This window comes from Protopterus annectens, chromosome 4.part1 (genome assembly GCF_019279795.1).
Source record: "Protopterus annectens isolate FY-2018-M chromosome 4.part1, PAN1.0, whole genome shotgun sequence".
NCBI classification, from domain to species: domain Eukaryota; kingdom Metazoa; phylum Chordata; order Ceratodontiformes; family Protopteridae; genus Protopterus; species Protopterus annectens.
Genome location: NC_056734.1, coordinates 718,672,782 through 718,698,473, shown reverse-complemented (window position 1 = coordinate 718,698,473; position 25,692 = coordinate 718,672,782). Strand labels below are relative to the sequence as shown.

General features: G+C 36.9%; 1 protein-coding gene across 1 annotated transcript in view; it reads right to left on the bottom strand.

Moving 5' to 3' along the window:
• LOC122801029 (vomeronasal type-2 receptor 1-like) overlaps positions 1-25,692 on the bottom strand; it is a 444,509-nt gene that overhangs the window by 96,031 nt on the left and 322,786 nt on the right. Inside the window, exon 3 of the mRNA XM_044070488.1 lies at positions 13,531-14,397. Within this exon, the coding sequence (XP_043926423.1) occupies positions 13,531-14,397 (867 nt within the window). The remainder of the gene's footprint in view (positions 1-13,530; positions 14,398-25,692) is intronic.

Here is a 25,692-nt window from a genome sequence, read left to right as displayed (position 1 = left end):
CTTCAACTAGGTCTTCCAACATTTGGTCAGGGTATCCACGGTTCCTGAACATTTCTCTCAACAACTCACATTCTTTTTTGAAATCAGTCAACGTACTGCACATTCTTCCCGCCCTCACCAGCTGTCCTTTAACAATAGACCGTTTCTGTTGGAACGGATGGAAGCTGGTGAAGTGCAGGAAAGAGTTGCAGTATGTCGGCTTTCTAAAGACTGTTGAAGTCAAACCTCCATTTACTAAATCCTTTACAAGTCTAACATCGAGGTAATCAGTTTCACATGTTGAAAATTTAGATGTAAATTTTAGAAATTCTGTTGTTGAGTTCATAATTTCAACTAGGCCTGCGGCTTCCAGTTCCGAACCTCGGAATGAGCAACTAATAGTACTACTAGCTTATGGTAACTCATTTGTTCCAAGAAGCACTGGGAGTATATCTAGGGAGATCATTGAATTAAAGTCTTTTGTAAGAAAAATGAATTTAAAGTTACTATTCGGACAACAAAATGAAGTGGTTAACCAGAATATTGAAAGGTATGACAATGGTCTGTCAAATTTAAAACTAGCTAGTGTCTTCAATCCACCATTGCATGCAGACTTACAGCTTTTTGAGAACATCTGCGAAGTGGATTTCAGACATCTTGCTGGTACTAAAGTTGTCGGTGTAAATCAAGGCAATTCGAACATCTGTAAGGAACAACTTATGTTATTGGATGAGCTTTGTAGGTTACCAGTACGTTTAATAAAACCTGACAAAGGGGGGGGGGTCTAGTTGTATTAGACAATCTCACTTACAATGAGAAAATGTCTAAGGTGTTAAACACTGATGCTTATATTAAGGCTTCCATTAATGAGGTTAATGGACAAACCCAAAGGATTAGAGGTTATTTTAGGGATTTATTTTTGACTGGGAAAATAGATATAGATTTATACAACTATATTGATATAAATTGCCCAAAAACACCTGTCATGTTTGGAATCCCTAAAATCCATAAGAGCATCAATGACCCCCCTATGAGAGCTTTGATAGACGGGAGGTCGTCTATCACATACCCTTGTTCAAAACTTATCACTAATATCTTGGATAAATATATCAAGGCCATCCCTAGCATATGTAAAGACTCTTGGTCCTTTCTACGTAACATCAATGATGTCCCACACAATGGTGAAAATAACTTTTTAACCATTGATGTGGTGGATTTATACACCAGTATACCCCACCAAGAAGCGGTAGAATGGACTGGTTCCATGCTTCAGAATTTGGGGGCTTCGAAATTAGAAGTGGACTTGGTAACAGAATTGCTCGATATTGTTCTAACTTCTAACTACTTCATTTTTAATGGTGACTTCTTCCTCCAAAAACGTGGTGTGGCGATGGGTTCCCCTTGTGGGGCTGGAGTAGCCAACTACGTTATGGGATATTGGGAAGCCAACATGTTAAGGAAGATTCCTGGAATAATGGAACATGCGGTGTTCTATACCAGATTCCTGGACGATATTTTTATATTGTTCAGGGGTTCGAACTGGAAGCCGCAGGCCTAGTTGAAATTATGAACTCAACAACAGAATTTCTAAAATTTACATCTAAATTTTCAACATGTGAAACTGATTACCTCGATGTTAGACTTGTAAAGGATTTAGTAAATGGAGGTTTGACTTCAACAGTCTTTAGAAAGCCGACATACTGCAACTCTTTCCTGCACTTCACCAGCTTCCATCCGTTCCAACAGAAACGGTCTATTGTTAAAGGACAGCTGGTGAGGGCGGGAAGAATGTGCAGTACATTGACTGATTTCAAAAAAGAATGTGAGTTGTTGAGAGAAATGTTCAGGAACCGTGGATACCCTGACCAAATGTTGGAAGACCTAGTTGAAGAAGTAACCATTAAGAGAGTAAATGGTTTTTATAAACCTTTATTGTTTGCACATGACTTCAGTGATGTGCACCCTACCATTAATGTGGTATTAAGTGAGACCAACTTGGACAATGAGGGGATGGAATCAAATACAATTTCAAGTGAAGAATGTGACTATTCACTGAGTTTCATTACCATGTTTAGTAGTAACTCTAGGGGCGTTCTGGCCATAATACGCAAAAACTGGCACTTTATTTCCTCAAACCCATTACTAGTTGCAAAATTGGGAAATAAACCAAGGTTTATTTTCAAGAGATCACACAATTTGAAAGAATTAGTTCAGAGAGATGGACTGCAAAATATACATCAGAAAAGGAGAGGGATGTTTAAGTGTGGTTTTTGCAAATTGTGTAATAAGGTCAGAACAGGTGAGATATTTAAGGTCAGGGACAAAAAACATGATATTAGGCTCAGATTAAATTGTGAAAGTAAATCTATTATTTACATAGTTACGTGTGTGTGTTGTCAAGCGTTCTACATCGGAAAAACGGACCGTAGGGTCCGGGACCATATGTATGAACACATGTACGCAATTAAGAATGATAAAAACGACAATGCACTAGCAAAACATATAGGTTTAAATCCAGGCCACAGCTTCCAGTTCATGGCCATCGATCAAGTCCCTTTGAAGACGAGAGGTGGCCCTTTTTCATTAATACTCGAGAATAGAGAACTGGAATGGCAGTTGCGCCTGGATGCGTTTAGATACCCTGGCCTTAATAGCAACTGTAATATAGCCCCAGTATTAAAACTTAGAAGTTATCTTAGATAATCTTTATAATGAATGATTATGTTTTTTCTTATAATTTTTTTCCTTAGTGAGTCAATCAGAGTATGGTATAAAAAAGGTTACAGCACTAACGGAGATGTTAATTATACCTTTTGGGTGAAACTTATCCTCCGGGGTACTGTAACTTTATATAGAAATATTCCTCTTTCCTTTAGTATTTGTTGACAAATGGGGATTAATTTTGTGTCTTTAACAATTAAACATGTGTCAGTGGAGGGCTGACAAAAATTTATATCTTATATACTTTGTTGTTTCAAATAATAAATATTAAATAACTAGTAACCAGTATATCACATTATAGACATCCAACCTTTTAGCTGGTCCTGCTTTCATTAAAATGTCATGTTCATTAATATGTCATGTTTTTAAATGAATCTTCTACTTTTATATGGCATCTTATCAGATGCGATTTTTTATGTACTAAAGGTACAAAAGGTTTTTAAATATGTGGACTATATTCCTGTCTTGATTTATCTATTTATGTTGTATAAAACACATACATTAGAAAATAATTTGTATATGTTTAAAGTTGAAACTTTTGTTTCAAGTTGAGAAGGTTGTAGTATGTCACTTCCTGTATTCTTTATGTTAAATACGGAGTGCGTTTTACTGTTGTTTATACTTCCTCTGAAGAAGCTACAGTTTCCTGTAGCGAAAACGCTTGTTTTTTACGAGAATAAAAGTGCGTTAAGGACTGTTCTGTGGAGTTTCACTGTGCTGGCAAGGACCTCGTTTGGTATTTTATAATAGGTGATAGCACAAATCTTGACAGTTATGGATTCCATCTAAATAAGGCTGACTTGATCACAGGATCATAGAAAATACAAAGCAATTGGTCTCCACCCTCATGTTGTAAACCCCCCCCCCTCCTTTTTCTCATGTTGCACAAAGCAAGTCTGTCCTAGCATAAATTTATGTTCATCCATTATATCACACAGGTTTAATTTAAAGGATGCTAGGGTGTCATTTTCTTTAACTTCCAGAGGAAAAACATTCAGTGGGTGAGGTCGGCTGGTAATAAACTTGTCTGTACAATATATTTCCTTTATGTTTAATAGAAACCTAAGTCCCTGTCTCTGATATTAGTGGAGATACCAGACTAGCAAAGGTAAAGGAGATCAAGGATTAGATCCCTAACAGAACAAAACACAAGGCATATATCGCCATAACGTCCTGCACAAAACCAAGTAAATGGATAGAACTCCAAATCTTTCCTTTGTAGCTTAGGAAATTGAGGCCAGAAATCTTCTTGGGTCTAGAAAGAAACATCCCAAAGGGGGCATTATACTCAATAATTGGTCTAATAATAGTTGCATAAACAGAAATGATAACTTGTTTTATCACATATGATAGGTATTTAAATTTTAATTTGGCTAAATAAAAGGATTTTCTCACTACTACTGTTACACTTTTCTTTTTGGTTACAAATCAGTTGAATCACTATCGGTGTTTCTACTTTTTTGGGGGGAGTTACTCCTACAGGGTGGTCAAAGTGTAGGCAATTATCAACCCAGGTTACAAGATCCCTGACTACATTATCAATTTGAAGTGAGGTTCTGGCTATATTGTATGCTGAGGAGGATGGTTGTTTATCAAACACACTTTTTTCACATTTAATTTCAGGCCTTTTGTACACCATTTGTCTATGATGGTTAGTTTCACCTGTAATGAATTTGTATCAGAGAGAGATTTTTTAGTAACACCGAGTTTACATTCATATACAAACTTAGTTAACTCAAGGTCCACTATCCTACTCTGGAGATCAAAGTAGATACTAAAAAGGAGGGATGCAAATGACAGACAATATACAAGTTACTCATTCAAATATCATAATACTGTTTTTTTTACCCACTATATATCGTATTCACTATACTGAATGCTGAGTTCTTCAAATGACTAAATGTCTGTGCCTATGTAAAAGTGAGCCTTTTCAGAAAACACAAGTCAGGATATAAGTAGGTACCTCCAAGCAGTCAGGCTTTCAAAAAGGAAAGACTTGAAGGGGAAATAATAGAAGAAGAAATTAGGAAAGCCATACAAAGGCAGAAGCAATTAAATCTCCATGTAAGGATAGACATCCTGTAGAGGTATGGAAATTGGGAGGAGATACAATAATAAAGATTTGAAAGAATTTTTTAATCAGATTAAAAAGAGGTAGCAGGTACCCCCATTATGAAGCAGTGGAAATTCCTAAAGAAGGCAGGGATCCATTGATCATCACTTCATATCATGCAGTTTCTATCCTTAACCATGGCTATAAGGTTTTCATGAGTAAATGGTAAATAGGCTGGTCTGATAGTTGAGATTTTAATGGAGACACTGCTGGATGCAGTTTTCAGTATTTTTTAAATGTAGCACCACTTAGTATCATATTTTCTATCATTTTATATTAATAATAGTTTACTTTAAAAGACTAGTGAATTCAATAGCTAGACCTTTTTGCTTTTGATTGGTTGGATCATTTGATCAGGTGGTGTCACTTACCCAATCAGATGTCTTAGTGTTTTTTTTTTTTTTTGCTTGGCTGGAAGATATGGGTCACAAGTAGCATAGCTCAACCTGTCTATTAGTTGAGGTCCACCTAAGAGGCTAAGAACGAATTATTTTGTTTTTATTTTTATTTTTTTTTAGTGGGGGAGGCATCTTGGTGAAGGATTCATAGCAACAACAGGTTCTAGAATTTGTACAGAAGGATCTAATTAAGTGGTAGGTCACAGCAACTGTTTAAGAACATTGATTCTGACAAATGAGCTATAATGAATCAGTAGGGCTACACAAGTGGGACATACTGTACTATTAATAGCAGAATAATTGAATTTGGTACTTGCATTTTATTGGATCGATATATAATCCTATAAATTGATTTTGGGAACAGATGTGTTCCCTAAATGGAGTTTACTTAGCATCATTTTAAAGTTAAAACACCAGTATGTCTGCCATGTAGATTGCTTGATCATTCGTATCTAATTAGTGGATACTTAGTAAGCATTAGAAAATGCCTGGGGAAGATGTATGTCAGTAGCATTCATGAAATCCCTGGAGTTTGTGCTGATCCAAGACAGAAAGATAAATTCAGGAGATTGTGAAACACAGTTCCTTTAGTCTTGTTTTTTTTCTTTTTCACGATGCTACTTTTTTTCTGGTAATAGCAAGGGTGTAGCTAGGTATGCTCTTTGTACTCTTCTGAGAACAATTTTCTATACATTACTTAAAGAAACTATGACTTTTTTAGACCATACTATGCCCTCTACTGTCTATATTGATGCCTCCAATAAAAGTTTCTTGCATTGAAAGAATGGGTCTATATTACTTTGTCAAAAGCTTAATTGAGCGAATTGCTAATTGTCTAACTCAAATCAGCAAAAGCTCAATTACATGAACAACCATTCCAGCCAAACATTTCCTAGGGGGAAAAAACTAGCAGGCCAGCTACCGACCAGAACAAATACAACAAAATTTAAAATGCTGCAAAGTGGGGGGGGGTCGCAGTCCACAACACCCAATGTGGGGGGCTTTTCATCAACACCCCCCAACTATATATACCAACTCCAAGGTCACACTACAGTGTTGAAGAGGGAAAATCCCCAGTGATAACCAACCATGTCCTTTCCCTAAGAAATGTTTTGGTGAAACGATTGTTTGCTTAATTGAGCTTTTGCTGAATAGGGTTCAATGAACAGTGATTCACTCAATTAAGCTTTCGATGAAGTGATATAGACCCGAAAAAATAACTATTTAACTGGTTTAAGGGGGAAAAACAAACAAACAACTGATAAGGTTTTAGGGGGAAAATGATACAAACATTGCTAAGTGGGGGAAATATTTCAGTTTTTTAAATGATAGGTGGGTTGGGGGCAGCAATAAGATCACTCAGTTACCAAATTATATTTTCTGACTATGCCCATGGGTAGTAGTGCAGGCAATGCTTGCCTGGAGACTGACATTATCTGACTTTAATTTCTGGTTTGAAAATGTGTATATTATTGCGAAGAAGTTAGTAGGGATACTGTCTCAGGGAGTGAATAGAAATAACAGTGGATACTTTTCTCATAATTTTGTACCTTGTTTCATACTCAGGGCTAGAGTTACATCTGGATTTCTTTAGTAGTCATGTTAATGGTTGGCCCTCCAGAAAGTGGTGAGGGTGTAGTATGTGTCTGTGTTTTTACACAATTATCTTCAGATTCAAACAGATTAATTTGTTAATACTTATAAGATATTTATGAATAACTATGTAAGACAAAAATCATTGAATATTAATGGGATAGTCCACCCAGAAAAAAAGGAGATGGTGCCTCAGTATATAAAGACTTGTATTTGCATTACAGAAGACTCAATTGGAAGAGGATGAACAAAATCTATCACAAGGTATATAGGCAGTGCAGGCATCCTTGGCATTTAGAGGAGCTAGGAAATGGAGTTATTCCATTCTTACACATAGAAATTTTCATTTCTCACTTCAGGATGATCTAATAGATCCAGAAGGTGGATATGTGACAGTAAAGGTGGACAGAGGTCAGGAATTAAAATTACTCTGATATCTGTATCTCTTGCTCCAGGTTTTACTAAATGTGAATTTCAGGATCTTATGGTAAATACCATTTATTTTGCAGTGGGAGTAACAATCTGCATGAGGGACTGGAATGTGCTCATATCAAGAATCAATGTCAATCAAGGTCCAAGAAGGAAGAGGCACACTGTTATTGAAGGTATGTTGCCTGTTATTTAGTGAAACTAAGATTAGTAGATAAGGCAGAAGGCAGGAAGACTCCTCCAGCATTTATGACTGTTACAGGAAGAACAGGGACTGCAGCCAGATTAGACAGGGGCTATTTCACTGGGGAGGACAGATATCTAGTAAGTAGTGTGGGTACTTTGCTTGTGATGTGCTTAGACCGCTCACCAATACTGATTAAATTGAATTTTCTGGAAATTCCCTTTGTATTATTTAAAGCAAATATCTTCAAAAATATATGTAAAGGGGACCTCATAAATATTTTCCAGTGGAAAATGAGTAGAGGAACCAATTTCAAAGCTGGGATAATGTAAAGCAGGTACTGGCAGACTTGATAAAACAGTACTCAAAGAAAGACTGGATGCAGGCAAAGGATCAAGTAGCAGGGTTAACATTTGAACTGTAGAAGTTGGAAAGGCATATGGATCTAGGTATAAGTATAAAGAAACAAGCTATAAGTTATGAAAAAACAAATAGAAGAGTTGTTAGATAAAAAAAAAACGTGATTTCTTAAAGAAACATTTCAAAAACTGCTTTTTTTTTCAAAAGTCTCTCACTACGAGAAAACCCTGGCCACCACAATAAGGCAACAGAAAGCCTAAAGTATAACAGATGTCCTATAATTAGCAGCTTCTGGGGATAAATTGTCAGATCCTGTGAGTATTTTGGCAAAGTTTAGGGAATACTATAGTACTTGGCGGACCCAAATTTACCAGAAAAGAAGGGAACAGATACCATTTTGGCTAGCATGAATCTCTCCTTCTTTGTTACCTGCCCAAACTAAAAAAATATATGCCCAGTAGGAAAGGATGAGTTAAAATTAATTATGTAAGATGCTGGGCTCAGGTGGCCTTCTCCTAGATTTTTGGTGGCAGGTGGGAGGCACTGCTATTAGCTTTTTGGTGCATATGTGTAATGAGGTTTTGGAGACTAGAAGTGTTCTGAACTTATGGATGCAAGCTATCCTTATAGTGCTATACAATGAGGAGAAGAGAAGGGGGTTGCTGTCATCCTGCAAAATGATACCAATCCTAAATCATAATTATAAATTAGTTATGGCAGTCTTATCTGCAAGCCAGTCTACTGAAGATTGTTCCTTCCCTGTTAAACCTAGACCAAACTGAGTATGTGGGAGGTCGTCAGATTTTAAAAATATTCTGAGGGCTACTCTGATAATGGAGGGAACTAGGCTTATAGGTAAAGGAGTGGCCTTTGCTAGTCTAGCTCTCGAGAAAACCTTAGATTGAGTGGAATGGCTATTTCTCTAGGTCTTACTGAGGTTTGGGTATGGACAGCCCTTGGTGAATTTCAGTATCTACAAGTCTTCCCCAGCTAAAGTAAATCCCTTTACAGCTTATCATGTCCCTTTCAGATGTCTAGTGGCATGACACAAAGGGTGTCTCTATTCCCTATTTTATTTGCTCTTTATATTGAGCCTTGAAAAGGAGTTGTTGATGGATGGATGGATGGATGGATGGATGGATGGATGGATGGATGGATGGATGGATGGATGGATGGATGGATGGATGGATTGAGCCACTGGATAAAGGCATTAGGGGTTCTGATATTAGAAAAATTAAGATGGGAGGAAAAATATGCAAAATACTGTAGTCAGAGGATGACATTCAACTTCTGAGGTAGATAAGTTAGTCCAAATTCTCCAACAGTTTAGAGAACTATCTGGATATAAGGCAAATACAGAGAATAGGCAGTTATGACTTCTAAACAGTACTCCTCATGACAGAATAAGTGTTAGGTTCTGAGAATAAGCCAAGCAGAAATATGTTAGTTATCTATTGGTTTAGCTAGGAGAGACATAGGCACCATCTGCTAACAACACATATAGGAGGCTGTTGGACAGAATTAAGGCTGATGTTAAGAAATGGAAGCTTCTCCTATTAGATTTAGATCAGAGAGTACAAGCAATAACATATTTCATCCAACCTTCATGCTTGTACAGGTTTCAGAATTTCTTGGGGAAGACTCCTAAAGATTTCCTAAAAGTAGTCAAATATGTAATACTTATTTTCCTGTCGGAGGATGCCAAACCCAGAGTTTCCTGAGACAGACAAATACTAGAAAATTAATAGGGAGGGATTTGGCTTCCAGAATCTAGTAATTGTTTTTAGAGGATACGGTTAAAAGTTTTCTTAAATTTAGAGTCGAACGTCTACACAGCCATATGGAAAAGTTTAATGGTACATTTACCAAATATAAAAGCAAGGCACATTCAAGTGGATCTTTGGGCCTGTACCCAAAAAAGCATAAATACTCCCCCCTGTTGAGAATTCCAGGGTTTGCATTATACAATTTGTTAAAGGCAAGATATATGGAACTTTAAAGCAGTTAAATACTTCCTATGGATTTCTCATACTTGGGCAGGAGAGAGGAAGAATCATTTTGGAATGGCAGAGAGAAGGAACAAGCATTAGATTTTTGAAACAGAAATGTGAGGTCCAGCTGGGGAATGATTCTGAGAATGATTTAAGTGAGGGACTAAGGCTGGAACTGGATGATGTACTAATTGTAGCACAAAAAGAAATTTGCCCAAATAAAGAAACACCCAAGCCAGAGTTAGTTGATTTTTGTAGAAAGGTAGAACTGGCACCTTTATTGCTAAAAGTTTAGTTAGCCAGATTTATAGAGGGATAAGGCAAATAGATAATAAATCAGTGATTCAATGGGAAAGGACTTTAGAAAGAAAATTTCAATGTACTTTAGAAAAATGGAAGCAAGTTTGTAATTTCGTAAGGCATGCTACTAAAAGCAGAAAATTTAAGAGATTCACCAGGAAGCATCATCACAAATATTTTTATTCACCTTTGAATGTGGCAAATACTTTTCCCAGGTGCTAGAGAGTTAATACAAGGGAGAGGAGAACTTGTCTTGAAGGCATATATTCTAGCAGTAGAATAAGCTATCTAGGTTTAAGAAGGAACTTCAGAGGCCAATTCAGGAGGTGCCCCAGAAGGAAGTTAAAATAATGGTTTCCTATTACGCGATCGAAGACACTGTTCTTCGAAAGCGTAGTAGTCTAACTGAAAACATTGCAAACACTAAACCGCAAATGGCCACGTACGCAAATTTTTTCCTAGGGAAAATATTCAGTTGGCCGTTCTCGTGGTTTGCCCTGTTCCCCAATATTGAGTGATCTCGGAGTTGGTATATTTAGTTAGGGGGGATGTGGGGGCACAGCCCCCTACATTGGGGGGGTGTTAGAGGCAAAGCCCCCACTTGATTAGGATTGGGAAGTATGTTTTGTTTGTTTACGGCCTCGCAAATTTTTTCCCTAGGAAAAAATTTGCGGACATGGCCATTCCCAGTTATGTGTTTTCGATGTTTTCGGGTCGACTATTACGCATTCAAAGAAAAGTATCTTTGATCGCATAATGTTGTTGTTGTTGTTAGACCAAAAATAACAACCTCAGTATTTGCTATATGGATGGATTTCCAGATCCAACTATCCATAGAGGAAAGGCAATTGTTACTCTTGATCATTACAGTAGCCAAAAAGCTTCACAAAAATGGAAATCAGACAACATTCCAGAGATAGCCCTGCAATAAATACAGAAGGACTTGTAAAAAATGGAGTTAAAGAGACTGAAAGGGAAACATGCTCTTGTGCACCTCAAAAATGAAGCAAATATATTTGCTGCAAACAGGTTAGGGTGCAAAAAATCAGAGGGCTAAAAGGGAAGGATGCTGTAGGTGGAAATTATGTCCCTGTATTGGGCCCATGCCTGATAATCTTTCCAATAATAATGACAGTCTTCAAGGGGCTAGATTGTTTGACCTGATTCTGTAGCCATGATAACTAACTATTTCACAGACATGTTCTTTTACAGTTGATCTGTAGCTTGCAATAAGGTTTACACCAAGATTAAAGTATATTGATGGAGTTACAGTTTATGACTTGTGATAAGACTTAATTGTTATAGTTATGTTGTTAAATAATTTTCAAACATTGCTAATTATGTTGTATATAATTTTCTTTAAAAAAAGAATAAAGGAGATAAGGGTATACCCCAAGTAGACAGTCCGTTTGGTAAATCTGATTACAAATCTCTTAAATTGAATGATTTTCCTGTTATATTCTTGATACAGTATTTGTAGAAGTACTACCCTGAGTGAAATTTCTATTGGATTGCCTACCCAGCAAACTCAGCATACTGAAAAGATGGCTAAAGTGTATTAGCACACTACTAATAAACCTTCCATTAACAGAATTCATAGGATTCATAGGAGTTTGAAGGCTATTTTGTCTTCTGATTTGCCAATACCCACCCTAGGAGTGTAACTCTTTCTGAAGGAAGGCTTAGTCAGTTAGTCCCTGGGTAAATGTGAGGGTACTCATCCAGTTGTCTAGGTTCTGTTGCAATGATGACAATGTATTACACTGCATAACCTGCTGGGCAGCTTATTCCAGAGAAGGAAGGGATGTTGGGTAACGAATATATAATGTATATCAGATTGGGAGGATTTAGGTCATTGGTTATGATGTTTACATATCTGTTAGGCTTGCAGAGATATAGGGGATCAAGGGCAATAGGAACTCTAATGGTGTGTCATGTAAGGCACAAATCTCCCTTCCAGAGTCTACCTGAGAAAAAGAATACAGCTCCCTTCTCTTGGTAGCTCAGGGTCTTTAAGCATGATGTCATCTTAGTTAGGAGCTTCTGAGGGGCTTCCTTAATTGTTTGATATACCGAGTTCAAATACATTTCATGAGATAGCAATATTACTTCCCCAATTGTGCGGAGAATGCTGCATACCTAACTTAAACAGCATAAAAACGTCCATAATGAGAGGAAACTGTTAAGCATTATAAATATAGTTATAACTCTAGTCAGAGCAGTACCAAGGTGCAGGTAAATGAGTCATTTGCCAAAAAAATTCATGCAAGCTTTTTCAGATATTTTTATTCTGACATATTATATTTCAAGGCATAGAGTTTAGTTTGATTCACACAGGTAAAATGGTTCACACTTTTAAAATGTTCAAGATCCCTTCAGGAGTATCCCCACCCCTGTTTCCTCTTATTTTTTTTTAAAGTTCATTTTAAACAATAAACCAGTCAGACATGGCAGTGTATATATATATATATATATATATATATATATATATATATATATATATATGTAAGGCAGACCACAGTTGTGTAAAACATACAATCAAAAGTGAATAGTTATCTCAGAAAATATGTATACTGCAAAAGTCAAAAAGATTAAAAATTCAGACAATATTGCACAAATTTTATTTCACACCTCCCATGATCCCTCACCTTTGATTTCAGAGATCAAGACTCTTTCTATACAAAAACCCTGCAAGTGGTATCATCTTTATCCAGTAAAGAGTTTTTCCCTCACAAGTCTCATGAAGAGTTCTCGCACGTGCTAGAAAACTTGCTGTATTATTATCTTATCTCGTTTATTTGACTGAACCTGTATAAGAAGGTATGTCCCTATGTAGCTATCGTACAAAGGGTGCATTTAACCCTTTCTGTTCTCCATTCAGCCAGATCTACTTTCTTTCAGACATGCCCATACATAGAAATTCCAAAAGAGAACAGAAGAATGTCTTCTGATGGAAGTACATATTTTTCTCCTCAAGATATGAATGGAAAAACTTTTCTTCAGAAATGTTTTCATCAATGCTTTAGACAGTCATACAAATGCACCATAGCAGAAACTGCCACTCCAGATGCTATATTTATAATGTATATATAGGAGAGCATGAGGATAGAGTGAATCCCCCCAAACTACACCCGAAATACTTTGGTATAAATTCAGACACAGTCATAGCATTACTGGGACCAAAATGACAAAATAAATTATTATTCTTAATTAAATGTTATGAGCTGTCATGCTGACAACAAACTGCTGACAGATGTATCCATTTCATCTAAAGGGACTCATTTCTTTCATTCTTTGTGCATTTGCTAAAGCCCATTTCAACAGAAATTGATTCCTACTTACTTGTTACAAATACGTAACTCTGAAAATTGACATGGAAGAAAATCTAAAAATCTAGAAGTAAAAATTATGTCTTGTAGTATAGGATGTGGCTTACAATTTGTGAGAAAATAACCAACGTACCTGCCAAGGTTCAAATTCAATAATATCAGCACACGTCCCATTAATAAATGGTCCAGTTCCATTTCTACAAGTAGCCAAGTTATGAAGTGCATAAGCAGCAGTGTATACAGATTTATAAACACTGTATGTTATCCTGAGCTGTGAGATGTCAGTATACGTGTTCATAATATCTGACAGTTTTTCACGTCCTGTACATGGTTTGGAAGAAACAGGTGGAATACTATGTGTTCTTGTTAGTGGTGAATAACTGTATCCGCCAGAACTAGATGGCATACCCAAGGTCCAGGTGCAGTTAAAGGCATGTTCCCAGAATTCATACACAAGTTCTTCAGTAGTTCTATTAGGATGCAACTTATTAAGGTAAGTATCAAAATCAGGTAGATCAGCTCTACGCAGTGCAAAGCCCAAGATTCCACCAAGAAAACGAAAATACTCTGGTTTAGCAATCGTGGCTGATGTAACCCAGGCTTCGCTCGCAACCCACAATCTTTTTCTCATACCTTGCCGTGCAAGTTCTTCAATTAATGGACTGAGGTCGATGTCTGAAGAGAAGACAACAATAATATTTGCAGTAGATCCATTGATTACATCTACTATTTTCTGAATTGCATCTTTTGAGTACAGTCGTGGAAGTGTCTCAGAAAAGGAAATGCAGACGCCGACTTTTTCCACTTCTTCCTTGAATAGCTTAATCCCATACTTCCCATAGTCATCATCTGCAGCTATTGTTCCTACCCAGGTCCATCCAAAGTTTACAATTAACTGTGCCATGCCTCTGGATTGAAAGTCATCACTTGGAACCGTGCGAAGAAATGAAGGGAACTGAAATTTGTCACTTAGCAGGGAGCATGAAGAGACATAACCAATCTACAAGAGTAAGATGAAATAATAAGAAATTGTAAGTTATGTGCCTGCTGTAAAAATAATCTAAAAATCAGACTTAGCAGAAATCTTCAGAATTCAGTGGACACATTATAAATGCATGCTCTTAGTGTCCATATTAATATTTAAATGCAAAATCATTGTTTAGTGCATCACACATCCTAAATGCATCTCATTCACTGATCTGTTGCATCTGTCAGCCTCCATATACATTTTGACAGTGTAATTACCCATGTTCAAAGATTGCTAGATATTAAATGGCATTCACATTAAATTAGTAAGCTTTAATTAACTTAGTATGTTCTGTAGATACCATTGGTTTCACCTCCTTAGAACTGTTAACAAAACTGAGTCATATAGTAAGAGATAATACTGTTTTATCATACCTAACATACATTGGGTATTCTGATATGACTTAGAAAAGTATGCTGTAGTTCAGGATAAAACAATAGTTTCAGCTGAAACTGTATAACAAAAATATAGCAAATATATGCTACATCCCCACACATGCTTGCATTGTAGCTGTTAGTAGCTGTTTGTGACAGTGAGATAATCAAAACTGCTTTCCTTATATGACATTCTTAAGCAACATGTATACTTCCTTCTTCAAAAGATTTTTCATATGATTGTTGGCGCACACAAGTGGACTTGTCTGTTTTACTATGTTATGGACATTCATACCAGTCTATATAGAATCATTTTTCTTATTATGCTGATTTATAATACTCAATTCACTCCTAGGACAGTCTACCCATAGTGAATAAAGTTTACACACTGCAAGCAAACAATAAACATAGTGATGGATACACATACCATGTTTTGTTAATAGAATAAACATTACGATAGCTTACAGAGAAAAACGGGCCCTATTATTTTCTATGTGCCACAACGTCCACGAGTAATGCGTTTATTTCAAGTGCGTATTCTTAATACCCAGTTTTTATGTCAAACCCACTTAAAAACATACTGCAGCATGCAAAATACAAGATAATTGATGGGGGATCCACATACAATTAGCTATATGCTTGCATGAGAGATGGATGGAAATACCTAATTCTTCAAGAAGCCATTATGGTTATGAGTACAAACTCCTTAAATCCAATTGGAATAAACTAGAAATGTATGCAGCAATAACAAAAAGCCTTTTTTTCTGTGGGCAAACTACCTGATATAATATTGAGTCTCTTGGATACCAATAGGATAATTAATTATGGGTCTATCACACACTACAAATATTAGCAATTTAACCCCCCCCCCCCCAAAAAAAAAAAAAAGAAATATTTTTAAATTCTGTGGCATTTAATTAGTCTGCAGGACATAATGTTACTCATCCAGCAGCTTAAGGCAAGTGTTAAACAATAAGTCTCCACCCACTGTGGCATGTCATCAAAGACAGTCCACTGTAACATCAAAGGGAGTAATTTGAGAAAGCCCCACCCACTGTGGCACGTCATCAAAGACAGTCCACTGTGGTATAACATCAAAGACAGTAATCTGAGTAAGTTTCCACCCACTCTGGCATGGCATCAAAGACAGCCCACTGTGGTATAAGATCAAAGATGGTAATTTGAGATTATTGTTCCTGCGTGAGACATGCTTCAAAGTAAAAATCACAGATGTTTAAGTTCTGACATTTAATACTCAAACTGTAAAACAGGGGTGGAATTGGTATAATGGTTAAGGTCTTTACCTCACTGGTACAAAGTACAGGGTTTGATTCAAACCTCTGGTTATTGGCTAGGTGTATAGTAGGCTGCAGACTGTTAGCCTAGATGAACAGATAACCCTTACTCAACAGACCTTTATAAAAACTGGTAGATGTTTAGTTCAATGACACTGTTCAAACAATACACACAAGACAACAACTTTGATATTGATGGAAAAGACTTAAATGAAGGTATCATACTTCAAAGTGTTATTACAAATATTTTTTCAAAGATGAAGAAGTAAATTCAAGAGTCCATCAAAAACATAAAGTAATACAGCAATTAACATAAATAATTAAGTTAAGGCTGCAAGTCAGTATGACCAAATGCTTTCTTTAATACTTCCACACATTTTATATTAGATTCCTGAATAGGGAATAGTGTAACAGGAAGAAGGCAAGCAGTACAATTTTTAACAATATGCTAACAGCCACTTATTTGTTTCAGTGGTATATACTGTATAAAGGAAGATGACCCATGGAAAAATTTTTATGAATGTTGAATAGGTAATTTCCGCTGAAGGAGGTAAGTTATTCTAAGCAGGTAAGGCGTTAATTTACCTAAGCAGAGAAATAATGACAACATACATAATATTACTTAAGAAAATGCTTGTGTGATAGAAAAACGTGGTGCCTGGGAGTAAATAAAATAAGATTTGTGCATAATAATTAATATGTGTTAACTATTCAAATGAAGGATTTCAGTACTAAGTTACAAATAAAGCAAATTAATTCAATAAAAATATGATACCTGAATGCTACATGCAGAGGTCTATGATTTAAAAAAAGGACTATAATTATACAAAAACAATCCAGAAGTTTCATTGAAATACTACTGCATCACATTAAGCAGTAGCACAGAAAGGGCAGGGTGAAGAGGCAACTGCCCCAAGTGACGGCTTTGACAGGGCACAAAATCCCACAAAATAAATGCAAAATAATATACATTTTGCTTTTTTTTTCCTAACACAGTTTCTGTTTCTAAACTGCAATGCTCTCTGTCCCATTTAAATGTTTTGTGTAAGGGATGAGCCTTAGGCACCGTCCCAAAGGCACCTGATTGAGTGGCTGGGTGGAGGCATAGGTTAGAGACGACAGTTACTGGGGTTTATTTTTGGAACCCACAGCAAAAGAACCATACCTGTTTTCTTTGTTCTCACCTCGAGAACAGTGATTGTGAGTTAAAATTATTTTCTGTATGGTGTTGGCACTACTACAGTACTCAGTCTTTCCTCTCCTGCTATATTGTATTTGGAATCCAACTGTTGATTTTTTTTTTATTTAACTTTTAGATTTTATTTTTTTTCTTTTTTTACTGGATGGACTAGGCTGGAGTCATGAGAGCAAGAGTCTGCTCTTTGTGCTGGGCAGTCACTTCAAGTATCAAACATACCTGTTGGTGGCCAGGTAAGTTAATGCAAGTGGTTTAGTGGGCTACTGGTCACTGCAGACTGTAGAGTGACTACTGGGCAGGCTGGGGAGGGTAGCAGACAGGCAGGATACAATTGGTACTGATAGTTATACCTCTCACACTCAACCTGCAGTCATTGAAAATAAGACCAGAAGCTGCTGGTTTGGAAAAATAGGAACATCCACCTAAAATATGGACATCTAATTAGCATAAATTTAACTCTTCCCTCTGAAAATTAAATGCCTGTTATTTACTGACTTGCAAGTAGGGTGGGGATAATAAAGTTTAAAATATTGATTGCTGTTATAAATGTAGAAAGCTGATAGAATAATGTTTTGCATTACTATGCATTTTCTGCAGGATGAAGAAGTCTGATGTCGTTGTGTCTTTCGACTTTTCCCGGTTAGGGGTTGCCACAGCGGAACTCTGGTCCACTAATGATTGGCAGTGTATTTTTACGTGCCGAGTTGCCAGCCCTGACGCGCAACCTTCAACGAAGGTACACCCATTCATGCATGTCTCTATACAGAAGATGCTCTAGCTGAGAATCGAACAGGACAACGTCTTACTGTGAGGCGACAACGCTACCGCAGCACCACCACCACAGTACATGAAGAAGTCTGATGTATGAAACCCAAATGTCTGCCATTATTTAGTGGCAACGTCAAGTTGTTGGTGGTGGGCAGATCAGATCAGGGGCAAAGTTTGAAATATTGCAATGCTATTATAAACATAGAAAGTTGATTGAATAATATGTTTTACCATACTATGCACCCCCATTAGGGGTTGCCACAGCAGGTCATCTGTTTCCATTTCTTCCTGTCCTCTGCATCTTGCTCTTTCACACCAACCACCTGCATGTCCTCTCTCACCACATCCATAAACCTTATCTTAGGCCTTCTTCTTTTCCTCTTACCTGGTAGTTACATTCTTAGCATCCTTTTTCCAATATACCCAGCATCCCTCCTCAGCACATGTCCAAACCAATGCAATCTCACCTCTCTGGCTTTGTCTCCAAACTGCCCAACCCAAGCTGAGCCTCTAATATACTGATTCCTAATTTTGTCCATCCTTGTCTCACCCAATGCAAATCTTAACATCATCTTAACATCTTTAACAATGTTACGTCCATATCTGACTTCTGTCTTTTTGTCAGTGCCACACTCTCCAACCTATATAACATAGCTGGCCTTACTACCCTCTTGTAGACCTTCCCTTTCACTCTTACTGGTACCCGTCTGTCACAAATCACTCCTGACACTCTTCTCCACCCACTTGACCCTGCCTGTACTCTCTTCTTCACCTCTCTTCCACACTCACTATTACTATGAACTGTTGATCCCAAGTATGCCAGGATGTCTGTTCATATTTAGTGACAACTTCAAGTACTGGTTGGTGGTGATTAGGGACAAAGGTTAACATATTGCAAAGCTGTTATAAACATAGAAAGTTGCTAGAATAACATGTTTTGTATTACTGTGTATTTTCTGAAGGGTAAAAAAGTCTGATGTCTTTCATTTACTGACTTCCTGTCAAGTTGGGGAACATACATCAGGGACAAAGTTTACAATATTGCAGTGCTGTTCTAAACATAGGAAGTATCTAGAATAATATGTTTTGCATCTTTTCTACCGGATTTGTTTGCTCTTCAAGTTGTCTGTCCACTTTTGTTTTGCTCTTCAGGTCAGAGTGTGCCAAATGAGGTCTTGTCCTGGGACTACAAATGGCCTAACTATTCCACTGGTATTAGGGGTCACAGTAAAAAGGTCCTGTTAACACAATGTGATATTTTGTGATTTGGAGACACGTCAGCCTCAGCAAAGAAAGACCTTGCTGTGGGATAATTTGCATGACTCAGAATTACATTAATTACCAGGAAGTACAGATCAGCACTTTCCATAGTAACTAAATATGGCAACTGCATTGTGTAAGCACAGGAACCCCAGTCATTCTCCACATACAGAAGCACACAGTGCAATGTACACACACACACACACACACACACACACACACACACACACACACACACACACACGTGTGCACACACACACACACACACACACACACACACACACACACACACACACACAAACACACACACTGCATATTTCTTACCTGTCCCTGTGGTCAGAATATCCATGTTGTCTTCTTTTACCTACCTAGACAATTCAGAGTTGGCAGTCAGTCCATAATGCTAGACATTCAGGTTTCACACTTCATATCCTTCAGTAAAGGCATAGTAGGACATACCGTGTATGGGACAGAGAGGTATGCCTAACATTTCCATCCCTTCTCTAAACTTGGCATGTTTGCAGGCATTGTATAATGCTCAAGATACTCACTGTATTTTAAAAAAGCACCAGCTGCATTGGTATATACGGCATGAGGATTTTTCTGTCAAGGGTACATGGTTCAAATCCTTTTTCCAACAATGTTTTTTTTATTTGTTTTTTAAGAACATCCCTGATGTCTAGTGATTCCCTGTGCTTTCACATTCGCAGATGCACTCAAACATGCAGCCACTCACATAAAAGCATGTATACACCTCCAAATCTTACCCTACCACTAAATTCATTGGTACTTATCTCTACCACAATGGATGAACATAGTCTTTTGGCCATGTTCACTACTGCAATGAACTAGGAGCAGCTATGCTAATCTACACGTCTGAAAGATTCTACGAATCACTTTGTCTGTAGATTCCTTCCACGAGACAGTTCAGGTAAGAGAGACTACATGGCTATTTAGCATATGCCTCCACCCCTAAACTGCCTCATTAGCACGTAGCATGGTCACAGAGACAGCCCAAAGTGGCACTACGCATCTTCATACAAAAGCACCATGTTAGTGCTGTGTCTGAATACAAAAGGTAACCACAAGGTTTACTTATCGTGTATACATGGTGGTAACAGTTATGAATTTGGCCCATGTTAAAAATGGGAGAGAACACAAGAATGAAACAGAACTAAATTTTAAAAACGAATTGGAATTTGGAATAAAGAGGATGGCACCAAGTATCCTCAGGCATTGGCATTTTCATCAACAGACTGCTCTGGTAATGATTTGGGAAGCTGAAACAATTCAAATACATTGAGATGCAACAGGTATCTTTGAATTGATGAAGCCCTGACAGTGTTATGCTAGTGTTTGTAATAGTGTTTGTCAGAACTATTTTGTAAAAAAAAAATGTCAGTAATAAGGGCTCATGTATGGAAATACAGACTTATCCCTAGTAGTTCACCAAAGAAGGTAAGAATTTGCTTTAGAAAAAATAAATCCAAGGCAGGAAGCCAAGCCAAGACAGGCTAGTACTTTGTAAAAATATTCAGAAAATGATCTGATTCTTTATTGCAAAACAGTAGAAACAATAAAAACAAGTGCTTTGGCTCAGTCTCTGCCGAGCTTTGTCAAGTTAAAATACAAAGTGCAACAAGGCTTTATATACACTGTAGCTAATTGTTAATTAATCAATTAAAACTTGAAATTGCTGAAATTACTTAATTGTTAAAAGTTACTTAATTGTTAAAAGTTAGACCTGGTACATAAAAAACAATAATACTGTGTCAAATCGGTTGAGAATAAAACAACCTGATAATAGGACAAAAGGTATTTATGTGCTTTGGGAAAATGTATTCATGTGGAAAAAATTCATTCGACTAAACCAAAAAAATAAATCGTTATTAATAATAATTATTAAACTGTAAATAGATAATGGTAATAATAATAATAAGAAGAAGAAAAAAATAATAATTGATTAATAGTGAGATGAAATGCCAATACAAAGTGGTAGAAGTACTAAAAACTAAAGCTTCGAGGACACATGTTGTCCGAGGCATTAAGACATTGTCAAAACACAGTCGCAATCATCATTAAATACCCTCGAAGTATAAAAACATACAGGAAATATTCTGTGTGTGTATATGTAGATATGTATTTGGAAGGATGTTTAGGAAAAATCCCTAATTAATAAAAATTGAAATATTATGTAGTCAATGTGTACAGTAAATGTTGTTCTAAAATATGAAATAATCTAAAAAAACTATAAACAATAAATGTAAGCATAAGTTGCAATAAATTGTTTATCATGTTCCACGTGAAAATTTTTTATATCAGCAATGAGTGAGCTTCTCATAATCTAGCCTTTCTTAACTTAAGGACACTATTTATATTGATGTTGTCATTTAATCCAGGGTGTCTGCCTGCATCCAGTTTAAGTTGCCATATGAGTTCCCTATATTCGAGGGTTGTCTCCCAGTCACCTCCCCTAGCATCCGGGATAACTTGCTCCAACACGATGAATTTAAGATCAATCTCGGGGCAGGTGAGGGAATGCTTGTAAAATGCATTGGACTCCTTTTGTTTACTTAAGTCATAAAAATGCTCATAGAGTCTTTTCCTAAATGGCCTCTCAGTTTTGCCAACATAGAAGCTTGAGCAGATGGTACAAAAACCTAGGTAGACAACCCCTTTGCTCCCACAAGTGTAGTGGTGGTGTGATTTGATGTTAAAATTCCTGGAGGGAATGTAGAGGGTTGAAGCATTAATGATGGCATGGCATTGATTGCAGGACCCGCACTTGAAAGTACCTGGTCGTGTGTTAGAATTATTAACCTGAGGTGTATGTTTTCTTTCAAATAGTTCCTTAAAGTTAATGTCCCTCTTTCTTACAAATTTAAGATATAATGGGAGGGCATCTTTGAATTCTTCATGAAAGGTCAGTACAGGCCGATGCCTCCTGATAATCTCCTCGATGTCGGGAGAGTTGCCAGAGTAAGTGTAGATGAAACTGTTCTGAGAAATGTCAGATGTCACGGTAGTGTTAATTGTACCAGGAGGTTGCCCTATGCCAAGAAGTGGAGGAAATGTTGTTTCTCTATTATCAATCACTTCCTTGGCTAAGGAGGTGATGAGGGAGAGAGGGTCCCCTGTCTGTAAACAAGGACTGCAAAAAAAGAATTTGCTTTAGTCAGAAGGCAGGTTTGGTTTAAAAAGAGCTACTCTACATATATAGCTGTCCAACTCAAACACTCACATACACGCACACATATATGCATAATATAATGTGATATACCATTCATGATTATTTAGAGTGTATCAAGTGGTATTTATTTAGGCAGTCGTTATCTTATCATGTGATTTTTAATGGTAGCATTGATAAGCAAGAAGTTAAAGCATTTCAAACAGCTAACAGAAGTGAATTCCATTGCAAAACTTGGCAAAATCCTGAATTTGGATCACAGATTAATAGCTGTGAAGGCAAGTAGGCCTCTATCTAAATATGTCTCACAAAATGTTTATCACTTGCATTTTTTAATTTACTCTTTAGCAAATAATGGCAATTGTCTTCAGGTCTTCATTTATAACACATTTATAAAGGTCTAGCTAATAAGAAAACATTTCAAAATCAAGGTGTAATGATCTGAGCACACAGTGCTACTAAGATGCTTCATTCATCAAATAGAAAGGGCCAGATTCATGAATGCATACACTAAGTGTACACAATCTGTATTCAAGAACATCTCTTCCACATTTTTGTGCTGCCTATTCACTCAGAAAGATTAGACTAAGTGCAGACATAGTCTACACATTGTTGTAACCATCATGAATCCCACTCGACATTTAAGTTTGCAAGAAAATCAGATGGAAAACTAAAAATCAGGAAATAGAAGGTGGGATTTATGCTTGTGTTGTCTATTCACTCAGAATGGTGTACATTTAGTGAATACTTTGAGTAGCCGTAAATGAATCTGGCCCAATATCTTTTTTCCATATTGCTAGACTACCATTTCCCATGATGCATTGCAAATATTGCAAATTTTTTAATTTTCAAACACAAGAAACTATTAATATTAATTATACTTTCTCCTAACAAATTCTGTGTTCAAGCAGAATGAGACAGGTGAGACTTACATTATTCTTTTTTATTATAATGATAAAATGTTTATTTTTAATATCTTAGTTATGTATTCATGTTTTTTTGTTTGTTTTTACTTGAATACTGAGTTTCTTCAGTATGGATATGGAATGCAGGAAGGTTCTCTCACAGGCCTTACCCAGGCCAGAAGAAATGCATGAGAATTACTGTGAGTGTCTGTGACAGATGTTGGTACATGTAAATTGAAATACATATTTACAAAATTACAATGAATAATAATCATTAGCGGACCGGAGTTCCGCTGTGGCGACCCCTAACTGGGAAAAGCCAAAAGACACAAACAAACAAACAAACAATGAATAATGAAAATAAGCACTGAATAGCAACTGACTAAAACATATGTGCATAAACTGAGGTACAAATGTATAAAAACAGGGAGAAACCAAAGACCAAAGTAGTTGCAAGTCATATCAATAAATTAGAAATTTATGAAATTTGCATACTACCAAGCTGTAGTTATCACAATATATGGTCAATAAAAAATATATTTTGAAAAAAAATAAAATTAATTCAAAATAAAATAAAAAATGGTAGCATTAGTACAGACTATGTATGAGGACTTGATGATTCAAGTACAAACAGTGTTCGGTCTCACACAGAGGTTCCTAATGGGAGTGGGTGTGCATCAGGGTTCAGCTCTGAGCCCACTGCTGTTCATACTGGTGATGGACTACATTAGCAAAAACGTCGGAGGGGACAGATCAATAAAGCTGCTGTATGCAGACAATGTGGCATTACAGACAGACTCTGAGTAAGAACTTCACCAAAGGATAGGAGAATGGAATGCTAAACTGAAGGCGCATGGGATGAAACTGAATATAGATAAGACAGTGATAATGACATCAAACTGGGGAAATCAGAAGAAGCTGGGAATTGAGATAGAAGGGAAAATAGAGTAACAGGTTAATAGCTGTGAGTATGTAGGAGGGGTGGTTGAGGAGAAAAGAAGTCTGAATGAGAATGTCAAAGCTAGAATCAGTGGGGCTGCAGCCAACTGGCCCAGAGTGTCAGGGGTTGTGTATGACAGAAGAATGCCAAACAAGCTGAAATGTAAGGTGTACAAAACAGTGGCATGACCCATACTACTGAATGGCACATAAACCTGGACAGTAAAGGCAGAGCAGTTGAGGAAGCTAGAGGTGATGAAGAAGAATTGTTTGAGATGGGTGGTAGGTTACATAATATGTGACAGACAAAGAAATGGAGACATTAGAGCAGAAGCTGAAATAGCTCCAACTACACCGAATGTCAAAGAGAACAGAATATGTGCAGAAAAGCAGAAGACAATCTGGTGAAAAAGATTTGGGACAGACTGGAAGAAAGCAAGAGGTAATAAGTGTATCCAGCAAAGGGATGGATGAATTATGTGAGAGAAAACCTGAGGCAGGCAGGAGTGACAGGCAAAGAAGGTAGGAGAGTGGCATTGAATCAAGAGAGAGATGGGGATAGTTGATGCAACACCCTGATACCATGTAGAAAATGGGAAAAGGGGGGGTTGATGATGATGACGTTAGTCAACATTTTTAAATAAAGTAAACATTTCATGGCAAATATAAGGTATTTGACTTAAAGAGTAAAGGCCTGAACCTATTTTAGTATTTGTCAGCTATTACATGTACAGAAGTAATCCAAAGTATCATATCATTTCTGAATTAGTAGAAATAATTTTTCAGTCTCTGGATATGCTCTTAATACTGTTGAATCCCATCTATTATGTTTAAAGGAAGATCTCATCAGTTATTAAATTATTGCATTCATGTGCTCTTATTACGGCCAGAAGAGAGATAAGGTATAGGATTTGATAGGATGTGTAGAGGCAAATGAAAATATGAGGCTTAGAGCAGACTGAGTGATGTGGGCAGGGGATTTTAATGTAGTATTACAGATAGCTTACCGATATGATGGGATTAATGACCACCTACACTAAGTGTACACTGTTCTGAGTGAAAAGGCAACACAAGCATACCTCACACCTTCTTCTTCCTAATTTTAGTTTTCCTACTGATTTTCTTTTAGCCTTAAGTATCAAGGGAATTCATAAAGGTTACCACAAAGTGTAGACTACATGTACACCATGCAGTCTTTCTGAGTAACTAGAAGGCACAACAAATGTGGTAGGGATGTTCTTGAATACAGATCATGGACACAGTGTTGGTGCTAACGAATCTGGCATATGTGAAGGCAGAGTTCATTGTGTAATGTCAGTACATTTTAAGGAGATCATATGAA